The following is a 25,963-nucleotide window of genomic DNA, read 5'->3' as shown; positions in this document are numbered from 1 at the left end:
ATCTCTCTGGAACTTGTAATTTTCCTCATCGTATGTTTACGCCCTTTTTCGCAGAGATACAACCATTGTACATAATTCCAATAAATATCACGATTCGTGCAGAGGTACATGTCGTTGGTTGTGCTCTCGTATTCCTGGGACTCGCAGCGCGCGGTTTGACTTATAATTAGTTGCATTAAATAATGTGGAAAATAAAAATGAGAATAGGCACATGCATGCGAAGAGGATAAGGAGATTGTAATTTGTCATTGAGAAGCTCATGTTTCGTGCAAAGTAAAAGTCGGTACTTTTCTAAATTAGTCTAATTAATAGTTGTCGCATATACATACTTTCTTCTTTCATTTCCTACTATTTGTACTCATGCTTCCCGGAAAGATATTCGCGCTATTCAAATACAGAATCGTATTGTGGGACTAAACAGACATTCACTAATAATTCATAATTCATAAAATTAATAAATCAGATTTTAATTATCGCTTTCTCCCTCTCTCTTTCTCTCTTCTTGTACCTGCCAGTGCTCTTTTCACTATGCCGGTATCACAATGTGGAACTCGCTCTCCGTCAAGAAATCTGATAGTGAATTCCATCGCTTGCATTATATTAGATTAGTGCATACCAAAAGCTGTTATATGTGAAATTGATCAAGTTAATGTAAAAGTATATAAATATTTTAAACGCTTAAATACTCAATAATGATACTCATATTATTTAACATAATATGTATGTATATTATTTCATATTATCAAAGTTGACTATATTATCACTGCATTTAGATACTTTATATAAAACAATCTTTAATGTGTAATAATTCAGGGTAATCGAGTGATCGAATTTACCATGAGTCTCTGAATACTACATTTAAACACAAACTTCTCTGTAATTTGCAATATGAGAAAAGCTAATTGTAAATTCGATTTTTTACTTGCGTTCGCTATTTATCATGTTACTTTTTGTTTTTTTTTTATATTGTATTATTTTTGTCTTCTTATTTTATTATTATTTTTGCTATTTATATATCTATATTGTCTTTTCCTTCATTTTTTTCCTTCTTTTTATTTGTATGTTCTTAGAAAATTTGTCCGAGAGAGAGAGAGAGAGAGAGAGAGAGAGAGAGAGAGAGAGAGAGAGAGAGAGAGAGAATACGAATAAAGAACTTTATCTATCTATTTCCTTTTCTCTTATATACGATATTACAATATTACAATATTAAAGGAATTTTTGTTCGTCACAGAGAAGATTCGCGCTTTCATGCCACGTTTTATTGACAGAGACATTGCCCCTCATCTACTCAATAATTATCGCGTTCCTTCATACCTTGATATTTCAGCGTGTTGGTGAAACATCCACCGTTTACACAATTGAGACAAGCGGCACCAGCTGTATCTTTTTTTATCGTATCAACGAGAATTTCATACCCGGACGTACGCAAATGTGTGCGCCATCAATGCCGCATCGAGACAAAGTTCAACTTGCGAGAAAGTTCCGGGATGCAATCGTGAAAGCAACGAGTTGAATCTTTTGCTGGCGGACACATCTCCACACGATTGGGATTTCTCGCTATTAAGAATCATATTTGTCTTAAATAACGAGTTACTCGGAGAACACGCGCCGATGGAATTTTTCGTGAGAACGAACGTATAGAAGCCTCCATCTTTATAAATTAAAGCCTCTGATGTCTGTCATAAATTAATTTCAGTATAAATAATTCTGCTAATATTGATTCGTAACGCGTGATCTGTATAAAATGAACGGTATTCAGAAGTGGTCGCAATGTAAAACCGTCTCGATCGCTCATGTCTGACATTTTATTTCGTTAATGACTACGGTTTGTACTTCAGCACGTGCATCGGCATGAGGATCGATCTCCTCTACCGTGAGAAATGACGACCTTTGATAGTGTATACAAGAGAGAGAAAACGTGAAGCATGAATATATCCCACCACTTTACTATTTGCCTCCCATACAAAAATTCATGAATGCTGGAATATATACATTATATCTGTAATAATGCATTTCTGTGAAAATGCACATGATACTTTTTTAAAATAATTTGTAAACATTTGATATATTAATCACAGCAAGCAATAAATATTAATTTCACTCACATACTATAACAATGTATTTAATTTATACTGCACTAAAAAGAAATTTAATATCTTCAAGAAAACTGTTTAGTTGAAGCATTTTTCAGTAATATTTTGTTTATATATCAAAACACTCAGTACTTATAACAACATGTAACAATATTTACATAATAATATACTCAATACTTTTTCCAGCAAAATTAAATTATACCAACTAAATTAAAGTATAAACAAAATACTTAATTATTAAAAAATGCAAGTTTTATTAAAAGCATCAAATTTTGTTTCTAATATAATAAAAATTATAATATAAATTATATGTACATATAATTTTTTAAGGATTTTATATACCGTTATGAATGTGTTAAAGAATCGATCATTATAAATTTAATGTACACGTATAAACACATGTACATAAAAATAAAAATTACATTAAGTTTATAATAAGTGAATTCATCGACTCCTTTATTAATTAATGCATTAATAAGGGTACATAAAATCCTTAAAAATTTATATACACTTTATAATAAGCAATGTAGGTATGTATGCCATGAACTTCTTTTATAATCGAGAATGGTTACAAAGGTGTCGCGGTTGTTTGCAAAAACTTTGCAGCCGAGATCACCGTCGAGAGGACAGGCACCGTGATCAGGGGATATCGGGAGTCGTGGAATTTAAATGATTTCCAATAGAAAGCGTTTTCACTTCTGGTAGTACTTGGTTCACGATACTCAAGTATATGCATATACTTGCATATACAGCAGCATGTTATGATAATGAAATCGAGTATGGCGTGTCTGCATACCGGCCATTTGGTATTTCCAAGAGTATTTCTAATGATTAAAGAATTTAAGCGCACATTTCAATAATCGCGATTGCCTTCGGATACCTTAAAATCGTGGAGAAAATGACTTCCTCAAAGAAGATAGGAGAGACATTCGCGTGATATCTCTCTACTAAAACGAATCTCTATTTCAATGGAAAACACAGATACTTGTTAGATCCAAATGTCAATAAAATGCGGTTGAACGTCCTGGTTATATGCATTGCTCGTGCGAGCATGCCGCGCCATACGAGAAAGTGCCAATTTACTCGGACAAGAGCAACGATGTAACGGAAAATCATCGTGGGCGAGCGTCTATTTCCGGAATCCGGAATTATGGCCTCTTCACTTTTCCACCTTGCATTGGAAATCATTCTCCAATTGTATACACTAGCAAACGCACGCGCGGAAGTTTCGACGAATCTATAGCGTTGAAGTTTCTGCAACATCATTCTTATTCGATACCAACCCGCAAGAGCATAATACTCGCATCATTGCGTGAAATCTCGTAAACATCGTTGTCTGAATTTCCGTTTGGCGTAATGTCAATTAGATATTACTAACGATCGCAGCTGTTACACGGAAAGGATGATTTTGCCGAAGCGTCTAAAAATTTAACTAGATACAGATATGAAAATAACGTTGAACCATAAAAGTAGTTATATAAATATTTCAAGCATGATGAGTTGCAAAAATTATTGATATTCTAGCAATCAGTTTGAGAAATCTTACATAATTATTTTAATCCTCCAGCACCACCTCGAAATTGTAATTTACGCTCTGGACCGCGTTGAAGAAAACAGCATATATTTTTTATGGTTCCGGGCTATATAAAGATCTGAAAAAATTCTTGTACACTTATGAAACTTTTAACAATAAATTTTTACTATAATAAAAACGGAACTGTATTTTATTTATTTTTTACATACTGAAATCTGAATAAGAATTTTGAGAAAACCTGATGTCGATTGTGTCTTAAAAAGCACGAAATGATGCTGGAGGGTTAATAATCCAACAAAAGTTATTCTCAGATCAGTATCTATCTAACTGAATTTTTAGATACTTTAGCAAAACCTTTCTCCTTTCCATACATACTTCATGATTACAGGAAAGAGATGCTGAAGAAAAGCTTTCCGCTTCTTATGTTTCGTTCATATTCCTTTCATTTCTTTAATATCTGCTGTGGAAAAGCAAAATGCATCTCCAGTCGAGACTATAATCGGCTAAATCAGCGAGAGATTTTCATCGACGGAAATCGCGAGATGGTCAGACGTCCCCGTAAGATCCTGCTATTAGAAGCCGAGGAACTTCTATGGGCTTGGTCCATGGACGACCCACTGACACAGATACCGCGCCTTTCTACGTTCTGACCGATCGCCGCGTTACACCGATGTATTACTCCCGTGAATAACGAACTTGCCTGTCGGCCTGTTTCAATGGCACAGGTTCCAGCCTCGAGAAAAGTACACTTATCTTTCGCCTCTTGTGTGCGCGACGCGACGTACACGATACGGGACGAGAGGACAGAGGAGGGCACAGCGTCTCGTTTTTCAAGAGGGCTGGATCACACTCGAGAAAATACATCTTGATTACGTTGCCATCGTCTGCGCCCGCGGAGAAGGCAAGAGTTTCTTCTTGGGAACGTGCGAATGAAAGTCACACCGACTGATCCATTCCTTTCCCATAGACATAGTATAATACGGGGGGGGGGGATCGTGGAAAAGTCTTCGATAGGTTCATCTTATTATTAGCCATGCTTCAGAACGTGAAAAAGGCATATTAATACGAATGTAGTAAAATTACACAACGCTGTTTTTCCGTGGGGTTTTAGTGAGCATGAATGAGAATGCATTAAATGAAAAAATATAATATCATAATAAAAGACTCATTCCCACACAGAGTTTATCTGATAAGCTTATAAATTCTTCGCGCAATTATTAGCGTTGATTTCTTTTTGCAAATGCTGAAATATTGACAAATTTTTAAGAGATTAAAAGTGATTTTTTGCAAGCTAAACGTCTAGAAGATTAATAAGATAGTATAATTGCATTCTCCATTACATTATGTACTATTAGATTGGTTTGTTCACTCAGAAATCATTTACGAAAATTACAGGTTAAGTTAAACATTCTCGTAACAGCATTCAACACAAGCGCGAACGTTGACGCAATTTAAAAGCAAAGTCGATCAAAGAAAACTGTACATAATAAATATCCTATAAAATTTTCTCTTCATTTTAGAAATTATCCGATAATCACAGCTGTCACTATTTAATATAAGTTTTTTTCTGAATGCAAGATACAAGAATACAGAAGTTTCTTTTCCCTTCTATTTTTTCCACGGTAGTAATTTAATTTCTTTAAATTTTTTCTTTACGACCTTTTTGGTATGCTGTGTTTAATTGAGATGTTAATGAGCTCTCATCGTGCGGATTTTTCGAATGAAATTGGATGTGAAACTTGAGAGGCCCGGCGAACTTGATTATTGTTCTTTCACAAGTTTAACCCGCTCGATTCGCTGACCCAATTCGCAGAGCCATCGGCCATTCCTCCGTGCCAGCAATTCACCTGCAGCAGGATCGGTCGGATCCGGGAATGAGAGAGAGAGAGAGAGAGAGAGGGAGAGCGGAGGAGAATTAGAGACGCGCTACGTATGCAAACACATCGTTCCTCTTCCTCTCCCATCGGCGAAAGGCACTAAGATCTGGCCTTGATGCTGCCAAGGAAACAACATCTAGCACCTTAAGATATCACTATCTCCTTTGACCGTCCTCTCAATTTATCAAATTCTGTAGTCGGCCCTGTATAAGGCTTACACGCGTTCATCGAGCGTATCCAACGATGAGGCCCGAATGTGGGCCGAATGTTCCACCAAATTCTCGATGGCCTCGGGCTCATAACGGATCGGCATACTAACTTCCTCTTCGACTACGCTTCCTTCTCGTACGGTAATTGCTTTATGCAAATATTTACACCTTGCCCACTCTTATCGTAGTTCGCATGCTAATCGGACATGTTTTTTTTCTTCCGATGTACAGGGTTGGCCATATTCGACGGAAAGATGTTTTTTTTTTCAATCATGGGAAAAAAAACACATTTTTTGCTGTTCATTTTAAATTAATCTCTGTCAAAAGTTACAGTGTTGCCAGATCTTTCCGTCGAATATGGCCAACCCTGTATACGTTTGTCATTCGCACAGTATCATTCGATACGATACTCTTTCCTAAAGAATGGAAGAATTATTTTTCTGTTATTTTTACAATTACTTCTTGTAACATTAATTTGATGATGTCGCAATTTTTTATGACTGTAATGATGATTGACTAAATGCTGAGGTTACACTAAGGTTAAGAGAGTCACTGTGAAAAGTAAATTGTCATTATTACGCGTTACTTATTAAAACAAGTAATAAATAACGAGTTACAAATTGCGAATTACTTTTTTCAACAAGAAATGACTTTTCCAACTCGTTATAACTATGACAGTTCCAACTTTGGCGTTACATTATCATCATAATAAATTCACAAGATAACTTTAAACAAAGTAACGGCAGTTATAGTAACTAGTTAGTCCATTCTCTGCTCTCTCCTTATAAGTTCTATCGTATAATATTTTCGTAAAAAAAAAAACTGTTAGATCGCGGTCAGAGATCAATTCAATCGCGACAAGATCCGCATCCAACACAGTAATCCATGGCACGTGGACGAGACTCTGCTTTCTGCCGCAGCTTTCTCCACGTCCAGACGATACGACGCGGAATCGAAAGCAAAATCGTTCGTTTGAGATGGGGACGATTTCTCGAGCGGTGGGACGACAGATAATAATTAACACTTGTACATGTTGGCGGTAGGCTAATTTCGTGACAGTGACGGTACAGAAAACTTAGTCTATAATATATATTTACACGAGAGAGAATTATGTTTATTGTATATTGAACAATTTAGTTAAAATTCCGTTAGAATACGATTTCACTTAGAAAGTGAAATGAAAAATGATATTGTATTTATCTTTCGATGTATGTAATAATAACAGTAGTATCGTGTTCAGAACACAAAAAAATTGATATCCCGATTGCAATGATGTTCTACTTCATTACACGCGTTTCCGTCGATTAAAGTGTCACATCGTGTTTATGTGTAAGCTAAAGTATTGAAAATGTCAAGTTTTGCGATCAGAATCACGCGAGTACTCGATACTTACGCATACGAGGTGCAACCAATAAGCCGCTTCGCGTTTCCGTTCTGCATTCCAATTCTACTCTTGCAACTCCGCTACTCTCGATAGACTTTGCGAGTTTCCGTCCATTCGTTTTTGCAATCGTCTCTCTTAATGGATGGGTCTAAACACGCTGGCCCTTTCCAAATTTCTGTTGAGAAACACGACGATTTCGAAAAATGATAACACTCGCCAAAAGATCCAAATCATCGAATAAAAAAATCATCGTAGATCAATCGCAGGGTGATCTCGATATGCGAAACTTTCGAGATAAACTGGATCCACATGCATATCGGAATTTGTCCTCGATACATCTCATTAGCTGTACGCATCCTATTCGAGATATTCTCCTTCATTACACACAAAACGGAATTTTCTTGTGCTGACACTATTTCTTTTCACTGCTTCTTTCCAGTGTATTATTAATCTGTATTTTCCGCATCTAATTGTAAGAGCAAGATGTGATTGCTTTAGTTACGGTTCTGATTACGAGCTGTAGTTTAACGTTGAGATTTCTACCAAGTACATTGCGAATCATCCAAGTGTATAAAAAGTGACTTCAATGTATGCGTATAATTTAGTTTTTTCTGTATAAATGACTACGCATTTAAATGTATAAATCCACTTTTGTATATAATAAAGTGTTATTTTTATATGGAAAATTAATTACATGTATATATCAGTCATCACTTTTTACACACACTTGGATTTGCAGCGTACTAAATTGCTTTTAGATCCGTTCCATGATATATCGTATGTTGGTGATAAATGATGTTATTTATGGTCACATGTTACATTTTAATACGACAGTTAGTCTACAATTAAGTCGCGGTATAAATTGAACATAAATAATAATAAACATAATTGTAGTATGTTATTCCAATTTATTATTAATTTTTTTTTCATATAAGTACACGAATTACATTATTTTTAGGATGAAGACATGAGTAACAATATTCATGTCTTCTTACATACAAAGTATAAAATAAAGGTTAAGCTCTTAATCGTTAGTCGTAAATTGTAGAAGAATGGAAGTTGACTATCTTTTGTTGCGATACCGACGTCCGACTTTCAACAATTTTTTACGACAAGCGACAATAGGTTTCATACTTTTCAATTGAACTTCTTGCACGATTCATCTTTTCTCTTTTTTTCTTCAATGTAGAGAAAAAAGGAAGAAAGACGAATCATGCAAGAATTTTAGCTAAAAAGAACAGATCTAATGTAATACGACACCCGTCTCTAACATACAATATATTTTACAGTGTATTTTAAAACAAATCATAATAAAGAAAATCAATCGATTTATTTTTATTGACGATCATGACTTGCCATTTCGGGTGAAAGATGCATATGTGTACATTTAAATTTCCACATTCCTTCACGTTTCATCGCTCATGTCTACCGGTCTCAGTTCCAACGTGCAAAATTAGCGAGAGTAGGCTAGTAGGCGGAAGAAATTGCCGAGTGTTGAATAAACGTTCCATTAAACATGGTGTTTACATGCTTGTTGACACCCTACATACCGCTGATTGTTCTGAAAGTCGCCGCGACGCAAATATATTTGTATCTTGTCTGACTACTCACAGAATTATCTACTTGACATCTCAATGAAAAAAATGAGCCGGAGCTTTCGCGACGTCAATCATCACTTTATGTTATTATTTTACCAAAAAATAATATAAAATTAACTGTAAATACTGTATAAGAGAATCTTTTTGTATACAATCATTTTATATACTATATGTATACCGCATGAGAATCAGACCGTGTAACTTGTGAGAATATGTCGAATAAGATAGTTCACATAAAAAAAAGTTTGCTTTTGCATACCATTAGTCGCAGAAGGACTTTTATATGCGTAATGTACGGTTGTTATGTGCAAATACAGGATACTTTTTTTTTAAGTATAAGGACGAGACAGACTTGATGACAGGGAAAATTAAAACGGTGTATAGTAATAATTATTCTAACAGTTATATGAATTATTAATGATTAGATTTGTAATAATCTAAAATGTGATAATCACTAATTTTTTAAGGAATGTTGGATTCGCAATAGCGATAATGAATTCAAATTTCTGTATATATCTGATACCGTATTTCATTAATGTAACAAATTATTAACATATCTTAATTAATCGGCGAATTATTTCAAAGTTGGCTGACGATACGATAGAGCGTGAATATCGTCCGAGAACATCTCTTCGACTCCTCTTCGTTTTCTGCCGTATTTAGCCCGGTCTCTCCCTCGTCTACTTTTTTCATTATTCGTCGCCACATGAAAAATTAGTTCACGGTACGTTACATATCCAGCGCACGAACAGTGTCGGAGCAACGACGGAAGCGGGATTCCGTTTATGTGTATCCATTTTAAATAGGAACCTCCGAGCGAGAGAGGAACAACAATGAAACAATGAGACAATTATGCGTATTGAAGGAGAAGGAAGAAAGACGCAATTATTTTATAGCTTAAATCATTCCGAATATTGTTGTTCTCGATCAAAAATTTGACTTACAAAGATTGAAATGTACGATACTAATTGACTTCATTAGATAAGTTTATTTAATTTTACTCTATTTAGGTAAATTTAATAATCTTTTAATTTGAGTTTCTTACGTTTGTTGATTTAATGTTAGAAATTTTATTTAAGATGTATCAATATCGGTTTTAACGTGCGATATGTAGCCAGCGTAATGTTAGAAGATTATTGTAAATCCGTTACGAACGCGTTGTAAAACTTCAGGCTACTTGCATACCTTTTTAATTTTTCCGTAATGCATAATACCGTTTAGAAGCTAAAACACAAATAGTCGGGGTCGAAAATTATAGTGTAAGATTATAGTCCGACTTGTAGAGCCTGCGGCACCGCTTATTCTCCTTCTCTTGGGAAAAGGCTCTTAATTCTTCGTAAAAAAAACTATATTATGATTAAAGAGAAAATGGCTCGACGTTATTGTTGACTAGGCTTATTATTGATTGTTTCCGGATCGTTGATGCTCGATTATTTGCTTATATCATATCCGAATTGCGAAACCGTCAAAGTTAAAGCATAAAGTTACGAGGAAATATCTATTAATAACTAACGTTTAGTAACAGTATTAATAACTTACCATTTACCAAGTCTTACTTTTATTTAAGAGGGAGAGAGAGCTCATTAGTTCGTTATATAAATACGTTCGAATGGAAAAATAATCTCTCTCGCTTCGGATGGATTAGTTCCGGCCTTGACCGGTACTTTGTAGGAGCTATTGCACATTAGTGATTTTCACTGCTACAGAAACATCGAGTACGCCTATTGCCTCCGGAAAACAATGGTCGATATCGAATGCGATCTTCGCGGCGAAGTGTCCGACCGGTGCTGGACGAGACGGCTCATTAATAATCCTTCGCCATCCGCGCGCATAGCTCTTTTTCCTCTCGCGGCGACTCGCTAACAGCGATGGATTCTCTTAGGGAATTAGAAAGTGAATTTCCGACATTTGGGTCGCGGAGAGACTGACTTTACCAACATAATGATTAATTTATAACTACGATAAGAAACTTGCAGTGTTAGTAACACTGCGTGAGAGCGACGTAATGCTGAAGTATTAATTATCATTGCAACCAATTATTGTACGCCCAGCGTACGTTTAATTGATTACTTCATCGAATCGTCGTTAGCGTAAGTTATACTAGTAGTATTAATAATAACGAATAAATAGTAATATTAATAATAACGAATATTACGGTAACATGTTATATTTTATTTCATATTATTAATTAAGCTAAATATAATTGAGTATTAAATGGATAAAAAAACTTCTAATATTTGTGTACAATGCAATTAAATATCTGTCTTCTAATTAGTCTTCAACATCAAAACTTTTTTTAAAATTCATTCAAGCAAACCTTGTTTGCAGAAGATTTATACGAAATAATTAATTATACATACAATTAAACAATAATATATACTCGCAGCTGTATCAAATGAAATTAATTAATAGATGAATAACGAAGTGAAACGTTTCCCCGCGGGAAGTCGTGACGGGGTCGAAACTTCTCGCCATTCTCGCACTTTCACCCTCACTCTCGAATGGACGACACTTTTACTCGAGCGTTAGGACGAACTTATGTGTACGTGACGTATTTGTCAAATGGCAAACTAATGGTATCGTCTAAATGCTATGTCATTCGAGGCACGATCTCAACCGTCAGTTCTTCCGTAAATTAATTCCGTTTCATTATAAGTGACTGTTTTCAAACGCAGTTTGAGAACAAGTTCATTTAAAAATTAAATATCGTTCACGTTATATTATAAATATGAAAAACTTTTAATTTTAGAAATATTTATAACCCCAAAAATTGCTCTATCTTTTTAAATAAAATTATAAAGTTCATAAACATTTAAATTCAATAAAATTCTGAGACGAATTTTAAAACTGAAACAAATTTTATAAACATAAAGGTAGGAACACAGACTTTTACATAATATATTATACAATATATAAAACATAAGAGAATTAATCAATCAGAATCTTTTATGAAATGAAGGACTCTAATTGAATGATTTTCTTATGCTTTATGTATTATACGTGCAAAGATTTGTTCCGTCTTTAATGTTTATAAAATATTTTAGCTAAATATAACTGTTATATGCAAAACTCTGAAATGCGTACTACTGTATGTAGCCGTCGTATTCATTTGACAAGTATTCATTTGACAGAAATTTCTCGGCGCAAAAGAGATGATTGCGAAACGCTTTCACAGTCGCAAAATAATCTTGCTAAGCTGATCATTAATTTAAAGACAAGCGTCATTATTACGTTGAGGTCATATATTTTAAAAAGAATTTCAAGATATACTTAGACAATCTTGACAATTAAATATTACCTAATATTTGAATTAATGTAATAGAAAGCTGTATGATAAAATGATTTCTGTGACAAATTAACAATGAAGTAATAAATAACGTTTTTTTCAACTATAATCGCCACAAAAGGAATCTAATATAAAATAATAAAAGTATTTTGCAATAACGAAATTTTATAATAACGATGTGTTGCGTTATGTCGTCTTTTAATATACTGTCGAAAACGGACGGTCTTGCGATTCCTCGAATTTCGGCGTGCTGAATCAAATTACAGTTATTTTCTGATGTAAGTAAATATACAGTTATAATTCATATCCCTCTTAAGTGTAATTTCACCTTTTAAACATAGAGAAACGTATACGACGAAATGGAAAAATTAAAATAATAATTACTCGTTACAAAGCAAATAAGATTCATGGTTTCTTCAGTTTTCCGGATTTTACTCTTACTACATACTTCTAGAAATTTGTTGGTTTCGCTAACGAAGTTTAGATGTTTCGAGCACACGACGTCCGTTTTCCTACTTCATCGCCGATATTTCGCACGCAGATATGACGCAAACTATCAAGCAGTACGTACAAAGATGTAAAAGGTGGTCCTTGTAATAGCAAGAACCGTATATCCGTTTGTCCGACCATTCTCTTAGCGTCAGACACGCTGTCGGTCACGTGCGTCCGATTGCCAACTCACGTGGCAGCAGGCGTGCGTTAGAAGATAACGCGTGTACATAGTATCTCATGAACAATATTTTAATATCAGTTTTTTAGAAATTAATTGGAGCTCAAATTTTAATATAAAAATTCGAAGTTATAATTTTCATTATTTATTCATATTTTTTCATTCAATGAAAATACATTCAGAAAAAAATAAGTATCTAATGAAGGAATAATTCGCACAATGAAGAAAAATCGCGAGTATTTTCATCCAAAAATATTATCGTTGGTTACATTTTTTAATTAAAAATCTTTAACCGAAAAATCTTTTAGCAAATGCTTGCTGACACGTGAGTAGCGTGTGACCGATATATAACATAATGAATACACAGACATATCTTACACACAGGATCATTAAACGTTTGCATTAATCTGTGGTACTCTATGCAAGGTATGGAATCTATGAGAAAGTTATTACATTTAGCTGGAATGTTCACAGGTTCATTGCCTCATTGTCAGATTAAAATAAAAGATAATTGAGCACTCATTGGCACATCGCGCTGCAGCGGAGTTGTAGCAGTATGTTGATCTGTAAAATACAACCATAAAATCCAAATTATAATACATCCGAAATAATTTCAAAATATTTCAAAAAATAATCATTACATCAAATTTCCTATTTGCCTTTTTTAGGTAAACATTTCATAAAATAATTACATAATATTCGTCTTCTTTTAACAATATTACAAACTTTTCAAAATTTATAAGTATTTCTATATAAATTGAAAAAAACAATGTGAGTAATTGCGTTAATTTACCTTAAACTATAATTTAGTTATCTTATAGATGCCCTGCTGTTACCCGATATTTTTCAGACCTCCTCTCAAGTTCCTAATTCATTACACTTATATAACACTTACTCGCGAAAACACAGTTAATTATGTTCGCACGTTAGTCGCGTTATGTTCACGGAATGTAGAATACGATGTTTGCACGGCACTCCCGACATTAATCGCATACGACACGCACTTTACCGTACTGCGACGGAAGAAAGAATACTTATGAACGCGGAAAAAGTACGATCGCAGGAAGCTACGATCCGCTCGACGTCTCGCAACGGAAGAATATTAGATTATAGAGTTTTAATAAATCACTGACGTTTTGAATATTAAGTAATGCTATGCACTTTATAAATATTAACATACGAAACTAATTACAATTCTGCTCATTAATTAAATACAATGTCGATTCGTTTGGCAAGGATAGAAAAATTCAAAACCGATGTTAAAAGATACATGATCGAAGTTGAACATTCTATTTTTCGAATGTATATTCAAGATTTTTCGAACGTATATTCTCATGAAATATTATTTTTAACTTGGGAATCACTTGATTATTTTTACATAAACTATCGCTTAAAATATCTTTATATCCCAATTAATACCATTATTATTAACAATCTATTATTGATTATTTTCCAATTATTAGTATTTGAGATACAGATTTAATCATAATTTTCCGAAAAAAAATAAAGAAAAGCTAAATATTGAATGTTAAGTAGCTTATTATAATAGTATTTTAAAAAATTAAGATTTTAATTAATATAATGCTTTTTTATTTCGAGATTTGGAATTGCATATTTTAAAGTTTATAAAAAAGTTATTAAAAAAGAGAATAGTTATTCAGATCTAGGCATCTTTAAAGAAATGATAACCGCGAAAATCACGATAAAAATGTTAATTCGCACACTTCTGTTATTCTGGCTACTTGATGGCTATTCGATTTAAAATGAATAAATCGCGCAAAATATTTCATAATAATCACTAATGTAAGAAACTCGTGTCTGGCATACTCTTGCTATTTATGATTAAGAGAATATATGTTGCCTATCATCTCGAATGTTATTGTGTGAATTGATAATAAGGTGACTGTATATAACGGGTGCGATGTACAACGATGCGTGGCGCGTCAGAAAAACAATATTAAACATCAAACGCCGCGAATGCCGTTAAGGCTCTAATTCGCAAATCGCAAAACGTAGTTCGCACACGCAGACGCTGAGTCAAGATTTGCGTTTGTTTTTTCATTGCATGCAGTTGGTTTTCATTTCTCTTTCTCTTGAAAAATAGTTATATTAAAAAATATTTGAATTTATCTAAAAGTTTTGACTGTTTAAATTTATGACTGTTTAATCATTAGTTTTTAAATTATTATCAAAACAAAGAAAAATATACTTTCTTTTTAAACAGACTGCATCTTGTTCTATTCTATAATATTTTAGAAACAATCCACTATGAAATAAATAAATAAGATCGACGATTTGTAAATATAATGCATTATATGCACTTCTTTTCTCGCCATCAGTTTACTTTCTTTTACGCTCGCACGAGCGCGACCCATGTTAACCGTGCCAAAAGACATTTATACGACGTGAAAGAACAAGAAAGATTGGGTATTGCGGAAGCAACTTGTCATTTTCCGGTTGGTTGACTGGACAAAGCTAACCCAATGGATATTGAACTCACGAATATCACCATGGACTTGTCGCTTAAACGGCGAATGAACGCGACGTTACGCATGATAGAGGTTACAACGCACAGCATCGAATACCTAAATAATATTTTTATTACGTAAATTCTTCAGTAAATGTCTTCAGAGGTCTTCTGCAGCATCCTAATTATTCCAGCAGAAGAGTCAAAAGAGTATTATTTGCGTATGGAATAGTCTTATGAGAAATATTAGCATTGATTACAGATTTTTTCGCATGTCTAATGTATTGTTTCAAATATATGCGTGCACCCGCACCGGCCTTTGGTGTGGCAAAAGTAATAATTTAAACAATTTTATTTGCGTATCTGTTAGTGCCACCTTTACCGGTTCCCACGATCGAACGCTTTCTCTCTCGAACCCGTTCCGTGGCACCTGAAGCGCGAGATTTGATATTGCTTGCGAGATTTAGCGTGAAAGATCGATACGTTCTCAATTAACACAAAACAATAGCGCGCGGAGTTGTAGAGCGATAATTGAAACATCTTCTCTGTGAAAATTTCGTAAAGATATTGTACACACTTCGGAGCAATTGAGTTTTTCTGAAGAATCGTTTTCATCAAGAAGAGAATCAACCCTTTGTGAAATTCGAATCTTCGACGCTTTTTGCAAATGTAATTAAATGACAGAAGATGAAAGAGAGTACCGATGCGAAACGTTGTAGGTATTGCCGGTCGGTTGTAAGAAATCATTGAGCAAGCGAAAGTAATCATCATTATTCTTGGTTTGCTACATGTATCTACGCGTGTCTCAAAGCAAACACATATTCTCGAATGGCCGCATCGACTATTACACGGCTAGTTAACTCGTTACTCGCAATGTGAGAAATTAATTCATAACTGCCGCGACAGATTTCGACAAATTACGTGGAGCGTTACTTCCTGGTTGTACATTGTTCATTCTTTTTTAGGCTTTCACCGGAAAAAGACATTCATATGATTCATTATTTCCTGATGCAAATTGAACACGTAATTAAAAAATTTGATTTTATTAAAAAAAAAAAAGCGTAAGGAATCTTGATTCAGTTTGAAATCGGTTCTAATTCCACAAGAAAAAACGGTTTTGCTAAAATGTTTAAAAATTTAGTTAGATAAGAATCTAAAAATAATTTTATTAAACTACAGAAATAATTATGTAGGACGTTTAAACATGATGAATAATGCAAAGGTTTTGACGTTCTAACAACCAGCTTGAGCGTTTTAATTTTAATAATTATGATGGCTCAACAAAAATATTTTCAGATCTATGTATCTAATTAAACTTTGAAATACTTGCAAAAAACCGTTCTCTTTCCTTACAATTACTTATCTTCGCTAAACGTTTTACGAGATATATCTTCGTTAGTCTTCATAACACATCTCTTTATTTCACACGTTTCGCATATCATAGTATTGTTCTGACTAAGTACGGTTCGTAATATATGATGTCGCCCACTACTGAAAGTGAGATTGAAATTGTCTGTTTTGCATTGGTCGTCGACTGGGTTACCTTGATATCCACTTCGCTCTCACAAGACACTTAAAACTTACGACACGTATCGTCAGGGTTAACGTGGACACCTACCGAATGCTATATCTACATCAGAGTCTTCATTATTTCGGATGATAAAACAACTTTGTAAGCAACATAAATAATTGCTGATTTTAAATACGCTTGAGTTGCGTAAGTACGGACGTATTTTTAAGCATCAAATTCTAACTCCTAGAAAGCAGTAAGATCAAACGTATTTATGGATTCGCAACGCTCTTTTTATTGCGGAATGTTGATAACCCTATCCATCATTGTGGAATTTCGTTGGCGCAATACACTACTTGTCGTCGCTATTAAACGAGCCCCGCCGAGATTACCCGGGAGCAATCATCGTTCTTATGGCGAGAAAAATCTTTCAGATATTAGCCGCGGGTCGCAGACAGCGCGACATGAATGGACGAATTGTTCTTACGAAACGAACGTAATCCCCGAAGGATTTCTCTTCGTTCGAGTATCGCGCAAGAAAACGAGCTCAAGGTAGCCCTTGCCTATGCAACCGTGATTATGCAGCTGCATACGTGGAAGTCGATCGTCAGGTGGGCCCCCAAGTATCTCCTTACTGCTTTACGAATGCGAGTAAACCTTCGAATACCAGAAGCTGGAATTTACGATATCGTGCAAGTGCGGGAAACTATGCGGGAAAATTATGCGTGAAATCATGCAACTCGAAAGTAACAGAAATGGTTCGTCGACACGTCACATTACCATCCGGAATGCTTTCGCAACCTTATTCAACGTTCACTCACAATCGTGTTACGTAGCAGTTATTATAGCTTCATCAAGGAACGTGTATACATACAGATAAATTTATTCTATTTATGCGAAATTTTATCCCTGAGTTAATATGCATGATGAGTTTCGATGCGACAGATTGGTGTAATCATGAGACATAAGCGCATTTCATAACGCGATTCAAGTCGCATCGAAATAACGTGTGCACGCGGCGCACATTGTCGAACACGAATTTTCTCTCCCACGTACATCGACGCGACCGCGATCGTTACCGATTGTTGAGTAACGTGACGCGACGACCGCTTACCACGAAACGCGACGACCGGTTTGCCGCGAAACGGCTTGGTTAGCCGGAGGCCAGACGTCGGGAAAAGAAGGACGACGCGAAGTCGACCAGCTGACCCAATGTGACCGGGGACAAGGATGACCTCAGTACGTCGGTCCCGATTACCACGATACGGAGAAATGCTCGTCGTCGAAATAAACCGGATGTCACCTGTCCCGGTAGCTTCGCGAGTTCAACGTCACGGGATCATTGGGTAATGATCGCGATTCCTCGACATTCTAAGGCTGCTTGTCTTTTAAGAGACACAGTCGACACAAATGTCGTTCTATCTTTGTTATTGAATGTGGAGAAGGATAAAACCACGAGAAAGCAAAATGTGGAAATGGTTCCGTGATAAAATGTCTGTAAACAATCGTACTCAGTAAAAAAACGTCTGATAATAGATTGAATTTGTTGTTGACTCTTTTCTACGTGGATCAAGCAGTCACTACAAATCATAGACGCTATATAGAAAGGCACTTATAGCTATTCAAGATGTAGCGTATGCAATCACGTGTACATGCAAGTGCATAGGCACTCACGTGTACGCGGGAAGAACACAACGTAAAGATATTCCTTGCGAGAAAAGGAGTCGGTCAAATAACTGTACGTCGCGGCCTCCGGACGACATCTTCGATGTCGCCGGCGTCTGGAGCCCCCTCTCTCTCTATAATCTCTCTATACCCATCCTATAGACACGCACCTTCCTAGACACGAAGACATTTGCATTCGCTCTTTTTTTCTTATCCGCTTCTTCTCGTTTTTTTCCTAAATCGTGAGTAAATGCACAATTTAGTTCTTGAGATATCCGGAAAAATTTTATGAGTGTTATACTTGAAACTTCCAGGTTCCACGTTCTTTTTTTCTTTTTATAAATAACAAAAGGGAAATTACTGTTGCAGTATAAAAAAATGCGTACGAATATGATGACATCCATTATGACGCATAGCAATTATTTCGCGAGGAACTATGACGATGACCAAATGAAGCGCGCTCCTACTATTATAACATCCTTCAATAATTTCCTTTCACCACCCACGCCTCCTCTGTCGAATACATCAAAGCGACCTTGCATCTTACTTACATATGCACAAATTAGGCATTAATATTAAATAAATTGTTTAAAGACATGTATGTTAGAAATGTTTTCTTTGCTTTTCTTACAGATGAAGTTTTATCGGATAATATTAGAGCTTCCAGGATAAAAAGGGATCTAGAGGGTAAGTCTTTCCGTAAATGTTTACGTGCTAACAAATTTATGCTAATCGTGACACATTTACGACACCTGAATCACACCGATACACGCAACAAGGATTGCATTCAAAATTGAGCTTTTCAAATGAGTTTTTCTAGTTGCATCTGATAAAAATATCTATTTATACATCTTAGATTTAACAATTCTGTGTCAAGTTTGAGTGCAAACCTGTAACATAGAACGATCTTTCCGCTTTTGTTCTTTGTCTCTGCTCTCTATATAACTTATCTCTTCTCACGATACATCATTTTGCGTATCTCAATTATCCATGTGCGTGTTGACGCGAGGTGCGGCCGTGTAAATATATTTCTCAAGCGGTTATACACACTTTCCTGTCGCTAAGTTGAATATAATATGCATATATCATCTCGTTTCAGTGGTATCTGGCTTTAAAATCTTTCATACATTTAATTGCGAGATGTTCCTCCCCAAGATATGAAAATTCATCACGTTGTGCAGGAAGCATTCTTAAATATTTCAAGTTGTTAAAAATAATGAAGTAATAATAAAATAAAAATATGCTATTTTAATTATTGTAGATATTTTAATTTTTGTTTAATAAAGAAAATCGCTTAATGTGCGTGATCTTAGAATTTTCAGGACTTAGGGGTTGTACATAAGCAACTTAACTAATAGCTATAAAATATCTTTCTTTTCCTCGTAAGCATGCCAACTTTTCTTACTTCAAGGAACATTTTTTTTAAGAAGTAGGGTAACGATGCAAATTAAGCGGGATATCGCGGATAGTGTTGCAACAAGTGTCCTAGGCTACGAAAGAAGAAGGCTCATCTACTAAGATCGTCTGTCTCTTTTTTTTCTGTTTCTGTTACTGCTCCTGTCTGCTCCCCGCCTTCAACTCTTCTCAACAACGGATGCCGTCTGCCTCCAACGTCCGTCCGCCACTCCGTCTCTCCGACGACCTACATTACGATAAAAAAAAAATACAATATTACGACGCGAACATTGACTGACGCAAACAAACGATGCTGACGTATTTCGATACACGGTTATGACACGGACGGGCTCGTAAACGTGAAATGCGACTGAACGAATCAAATTCGTTGCACATATTTACGCTTGATTCTAAATCAATCACATTTCTATAATTTCGCGTCCCGTTTTGCTGATATAATCGCTCTCCCCTATTTCTTTGTTCGTTCTCAACAATTTCATTGACAAATTATCGATGCGACATATTTCTATACCATTATCGTATTATTCCGTATATTTCTTTTGAACTTGGCTACTCAGGAGTGACCACAGTCCTTTTGGTATCGGCAATTCCTTATGGAAAGTCATTACCACCGGTTGGATTATTGACAAAAACGGCACGGACATTCGTACAACATGGCGCGAGTACCGAATTCGCCACTCAAGTTGTGGGCACGACTTTGGATAATGGTCGTCTCTACGCGAGAATTTTATCTACATCCAGTAGAGTTTACAAAAATCCAACGCCGGATTCGGCGAGTCCCTACGTCGTTTATCCCTCGAGAACACCGGAAGATGATTGGCAACTTCGATTGGCCCTTGATAACGCGCCATTCAGAGCTGAAAGGCTGAGTGGTAAAATCAATACCGAATCAAATGAAGAGAAAAAGGATACTGGGAATACCTCGAAATTGGACGAATTGTCCAAAGAAAATGATATATTCAATAAAAGAGAGCTAAATATGGATACGCAGAGATTCAAGCCAGAGAAAGTTCAACCGGCCGATCTGCCCACTTATACCGTCAAACAGGAATACGTGTCAAACAACTTCGATTCGTTCGACGATGTGTCGAGAAGTTTTAGACCTCGAACACCGAAGATTTTTAAACAGCAGGCGAAAACTCCGCAACAAAAGAAGCTAGATATGAAGCCTCTCGCTACGGTGACCTACCATGGCTTCGCGGATTTCACGACAACGGTCGGCGATACCGTCATCGTCTTTTCGCCGAGCACGTCACCGGCACCCATGGGACGTCCCGCTACTACGATCAAAGGCGATGCTACGCTTCGTCCGGATGATGGTATAGCAGTATTAAAAATTCAGCCAACGACTGTGATGGAACACGCAAAAACCGATCGACCTTATGAGGAGGACCGGAAGCACGGTTCGAACGAGCAACTTCTGAGCACTATTAATCGCGACAATATTCAACCAAGCGTCACCGAGGAAATTGATGTCGAATCATCCAAGAGATCCACGGAACCGTTACTGTTGGTACCTGATGTCGAAACGGGATCGTTGAAACCAACGGGTCTTGTGAAGGTCGTTGATTCTACTACTTCGTTAGACGGTACCACGACACATTACAAAAGTCTCATTTATGGCACATATATTGGCACGAATTATCAGCAAATAATTCATACATCTTCGAACGTATATTTCTTCCCGGATGATGCCACTGTAACATATGGAGCCGATGACACAACTACGGAATACGGTACAACTGAAACAGAATTCGACGACCGAGATACTACTGTCGAAGCACTACCTTCTACTACGCCGATGACCATCACGACTAGCGAAGAAGAGATGAATGAACTGACTACTCCGTTGAAAGGCACAACAGACAGTGTCTTAACAACACTGAAGGACATCTTAGAAAGTGCAAGAAGAGTATTAGGAACGACCGAATCGGTGATACCGACTTTAGACGACGAAATTCCTAATGACATCGTGCCAGATCCTCAGGGTCGTAGTATCAAAGGCGGCTCTCTTCAAAATAATCTCCAACCCGAACATAAACATGATTCAGGTAACGAGGAAGAAAAAGTAACGTTAGCTACTAGATTATTGCCGTCTACCATCTACAAGACGTTTACATATTTCACAACTTTCTTTATTCCGGGCGGCAGCGATCAGACTACGACTTCGGTACGTTCTCGGGAGATAGTCTCTTCCGAGATAACGTTTTTGACAGAATTAATTCGACCTGCCTCGACCAAAAATTTAATTCGTCCTACTACCTCGCCAGGCTTAAGGCAAAAAACACTAAGTTTGTCTGATGAAAGCTTGACTGAAGAGGAACAAACTACCAAACAAGATGAGGAGATAGAACTCATTTTTAAAACTTTGTACACGACGTATACGTATCTAACGACATTTTTCCAAGAAAATACATCTAGTGTATCCAGTCGGCAAGTTGTCGAGACTAATGTTATCACGCAAACCGTTGGACCAAATGGTGTTTCTGCCGTTGTTGCCGGTCTCTTCAATAAAGATGAGTCTATTCTGATATCGCCAACGACGATATCACAAAATATTTTGCCGTCGGTAATAACAAATGGTCGCACTCCCGAGAAATTCAATAAAGATACTGAACTAGAAGTTCCTGATGAAACGACAGAGGGAGATCTAACCACTCTCCAGCAACAGGATACCACATTACACGAGAACATTCCAACGGAATCCATCACGACTATTGATGATTTTGAAACATCTGACGGCTGGACCACCGATTTAGAACCAAGCCCCACACCAGCTATGGCGAGCGTAGAAATACAGGAACAGGTGAAGACATATTATACAACATATACGTACTTTACCACTATCTTTGTAGACGATGAAACGGAAATCGAGACGCGAACCGAGGTTTTCACTAACGTCGTCACAGAGACAATTACACCTACTAAGGTTCAATTGGTTCCGCAAGAGACGGCTCGACCAACGACGCCGAGATCTCAATCTGTTGAAAATAAGCCTGCGCCTCCTCCAGAAATTTTGGCTTATTTAGAAGCTCTTCAGCGTCAAAAATCACAAGAAGAGGCACTTTTATTAGCAAAGAAAGTTCAGCAAAATAACACTGATCAAGTAATACATGCTGAAACTACCGAAAACAATACTGAGATTACAACGGAGGAACCTACCACTTTGGAAGATCGGTTCACCACTGAGCGTCTATTTCGTGATTTCCAAGTAGGCGCGCAAGTTACGCCTAATCCTTCGACTGAAATGGAAGTTCTGGGATCTATGATCACGGACGTCGTATCCTCTTCCAGTTCTGGTGGCGGTACTGTTCTAGATATGGATAAAAGAAACATCGTTCCCGAAGATCAGGAATTGTCGGAATCTAACAACCATGAAGTAGAACCCGCGCCGACATTGCTTCTACAAACTAGTTACACGACTTTTACATACTTCACGACAATGTATAAGGGCGATCAAACAAATGTCGCCAGTCGCCTGGAAACAATTACGAATGTCGTCACGGAGACTTTAAGGCCATCCATCGCAGTACCGGTTCCAACTAGCACTCTACCGGTGACATATTTCACGACCTTTACATATTGGACAACGTTCTACAAGGGTGGTGACACCATAACCACTAGTCGTGAGGAAACAGTCAGCAATGTTGTTACATCGGACGTCTCGCCTACGCCTACAGTAGAGCTCGGAGTAGTAATGACGTATACGCCAACTGTAAATTCACTGTTAGAGGAGGAATCAACCAACGAAGAGGAATCCAAGATTACGGCGGATAATGAAGTAACACCTGTCGACAGAGCTGGATCTGAAAAATCTATCACCGAAAATATAAATGAACCATCGTCAATAACAACTAAACCTGACACTCAAAACGCGGTGAACATTTCATCAATTTCACCCGAGCCTACAACATTCTACACAACATTTACTTACTTCACTACATCTTACGTCGGAAATGAGACAATCTTGTCCAGCAGACTGGAGACCGTAACAAGCGTATCGGTACCAGATATTGCGACACAACAGGCAACTGGTCGCGCAATCGGTGGACCTGTGTATCCGTCAATTCAGACAATAAATACCAATGATAAAACCGTGACATCGTCTAAGACATCCGAAACTTTCAAAACAGGTTTGATTTCGACAATACGTTCGAGTGAAATACATGAAGATACTACGACTCATTATACGACGGATGTATATGGTACTTATATAGATGGATATTACGCACGAGTGGAAAAAAGCTCGACGAGAATAGAAACACCGCCATTACCTTCTTCATCGATAGCTACACCGGTTCTCCCTACAGGAGTTTTATCCTTGAATAGAGGAAGTGTAGTAGACGCTGACGAAGTCACCACTGTTTACTTTACGACGAAACAAATTGCTACGCTTTTCGAGGGTACTTACGCTAAAGTGATTGAAAGTACGTCAAGCACAAAGATAGACGAGGAAAGAAAAGCAAGCATTCCGCCGACTCAAGGTCATCGAACTGGCCTGGTACGTTTGATTCAAGGTCAGATGGAAAATAATGGTACCACTACATTTTACCAATCGAAAGTAATTGGCACCAGCATTGAGGGAAGATATGCTCAGATTATTGAAAGTACTTCCAGCTTCTTTGTGCCGAGTTCCACGAGGAACATCGCGCCGACTTCTACTCTACCTCCAAGTCAATCGACAGGTATACAGGAAATATCACCTTCTCCCGCCGTTATTCAATCTTCCGAAGATCATTCAGAATCTTCCGATCAAGATGAGGACTCCGGCCAGAATGAAGAAGACGACGAAGAGGATGAAGAAGACGACGACGGACAAAGTTCTAAAAAGAAATCACGATTGACATTCTCGACAAGAAAGAGAACCTTCACGCCAGTTATCAGACCGTTCGCTTCCAGGAATAGGCCGACTTTTAATCCAAAACGCAAAGGCGCGCAAGCCGCAACAACTATTACCAGAACGGATATAACCCCGACGATAACTGCCACTTTAGCTGGCAAAGGTAACAGGTTCGCATCATCGCGGGGTCGCGTTACTTCGCCAATCGGGCCGTACTCTTCGACGTTATCCCCCTCAGGTTCTAGAAGATTTTCAGGCAGACGCGGATCTGCCACTACTTCAAGTTCGGTATTCCCAGCGGGCAGTACTCGAGGTAGAGCACCGCCCAGAATAACTCCGTCGTCCGTGTTTCAAAGCAACAGACGCGGTCCTACGTCTGTAAGAGGATCCTCTGCTAGGATCGCAACTCGCGTTTCAAGTTCTGCATTTCCTGGTGCCTCGTCGAGATTTCGTGCAGGTATCAGACCATCATCAACGTTATTGAGAGGGCAACCTACCATCAGACACGACGATCAAGAAAACGACGCCAATGAGTTCACCACGACTACGCTCGTAACGGATGAAACACCGTTTACAGAATATGTCGACAGTGAAACTAATACTACTCCTCTGCAAACTACAACAGAATCATCTAGAAGATCTACGAATCCGCTCCTGAGATTCCGCAGACCCATTAATTTAACTAACGGCAGATCGGTAACTACTTCAAGACCATCAACAACCACAACTCCGAGACGATCGGGAAATTTAAATAGACCGAGTGCGCCAACAATTCCTAGAGTAACCAATGGACGAACAAATAACAGAGCAACTCCTCCGGTGTCTACGAGAACGCGACCTAGTAATACAGGTCTGTTCCCACCACGTGGATTTCTTGGTAGGAAGCAAGAAGCAACTACTGAAGAATCGACTGAATCAAACGAGGAACAAAATGAAGGCAACGAAGGTTTGGAAGACGAGCCCGTTGAAGAAATATCAGACAATGATTACGAAGGATCGGAACATGAAGATAAAAGATCTAACATAAATGTAAATCGTCGTTCCGGAAAAGCTGTTGGACCCGTCGTACAAATTAGACCTTTCGGAGCTAGAACAAGAAGAATTCGACGTCAGGCTAGCCAGCTTAGAGCATACAGTAGTCGTTTCCGTAGACCCGCTCAATCTTCTTCTGCAAAAGCAGAAGAGAGATCCGATTCATTAGACGCCATAATAAATAAAGAAGACATTATAAAAACAGCACTGAAACCTTCCGCTCGTTATAATAATCGCGCGCGAAGTTTAATGTCCTCACAACCACAGAAGTTATTTAATTCTGATCAAACGGCAGAAACATCAGAGCTATCGAGTCAGCAAAGTAAACCGAGAACCAGACCGAAACAATCTACTGGAAATAGAAATGGATCTGTCAGAATAA

General features: G+C 37.2%; 1 protein-coding gene and 1 long non-coding RNA gene across 7 annotated transcripts in view; one reads left to right on the top strand and one right to left on the bottom strand.

The window, feature by feature from the left end:
- Positions 1-25,963, bottom strand: part of LOC147907398 (uncharacterized) — a 104,783-nt gene that overhangs the window by 27,441 nt on the left and 51,379 nt on the right. For 4 of the 5 annotated variants that reach the window (XR_015547466.1, XR_015547469.1, XR_015547470.1 and 1 more), the window contains one exon: positions 496-13,215. The exons of the other annotated variant lie outside the window; for it this stretch is intronic. This is a non-coding gene — a long non-coding RNA (uncharacterized LOC147907398). Of the gene's footprint in view, positions 1-495; positions 13,216-25,963 lie in introns of those variants that run through there. 5 annotated transcript variants of the gene reach the window in all.
- Positions 1-25,963, top strand: part of LOC105150508 (uncharacterized) — a 72,423-nt gene that overhangs the window by 27,459 nt on the left and 19,001 nt on the right. For both annotated transcript variants that reach the window (XM_087413528.1, XM_087413527.1), the window contains one exon: positions 18,927-18,980. In XM_087413528.1, the coding sequence (XP_087269654.1) occupies positions 18,927-18,980 (54 nt within the window). The remainder of the gene's footprint in view (positions 1-18,926; positions 18,981-25,963) is intronic.

Source organism: Acromyrmex echinatior, chromosome 14 (genome assembly GCF_024713525.1).
Source record: "Acromyrmex echinatior isolate Ae372 chromosome 14, ASM2471352v2, whole genome shotgun sequence".
NCBI lineage: Eukaryota > Metazoa > Arthropoda > Insecta > Hymenoptera > Formicidae > Acromyrmex > Acromyrmex echinatior.
Note: the sequence above shows the minus strand (reverse complement) of the source record. Positions and strands in the feature narration are given on the sequence as shown.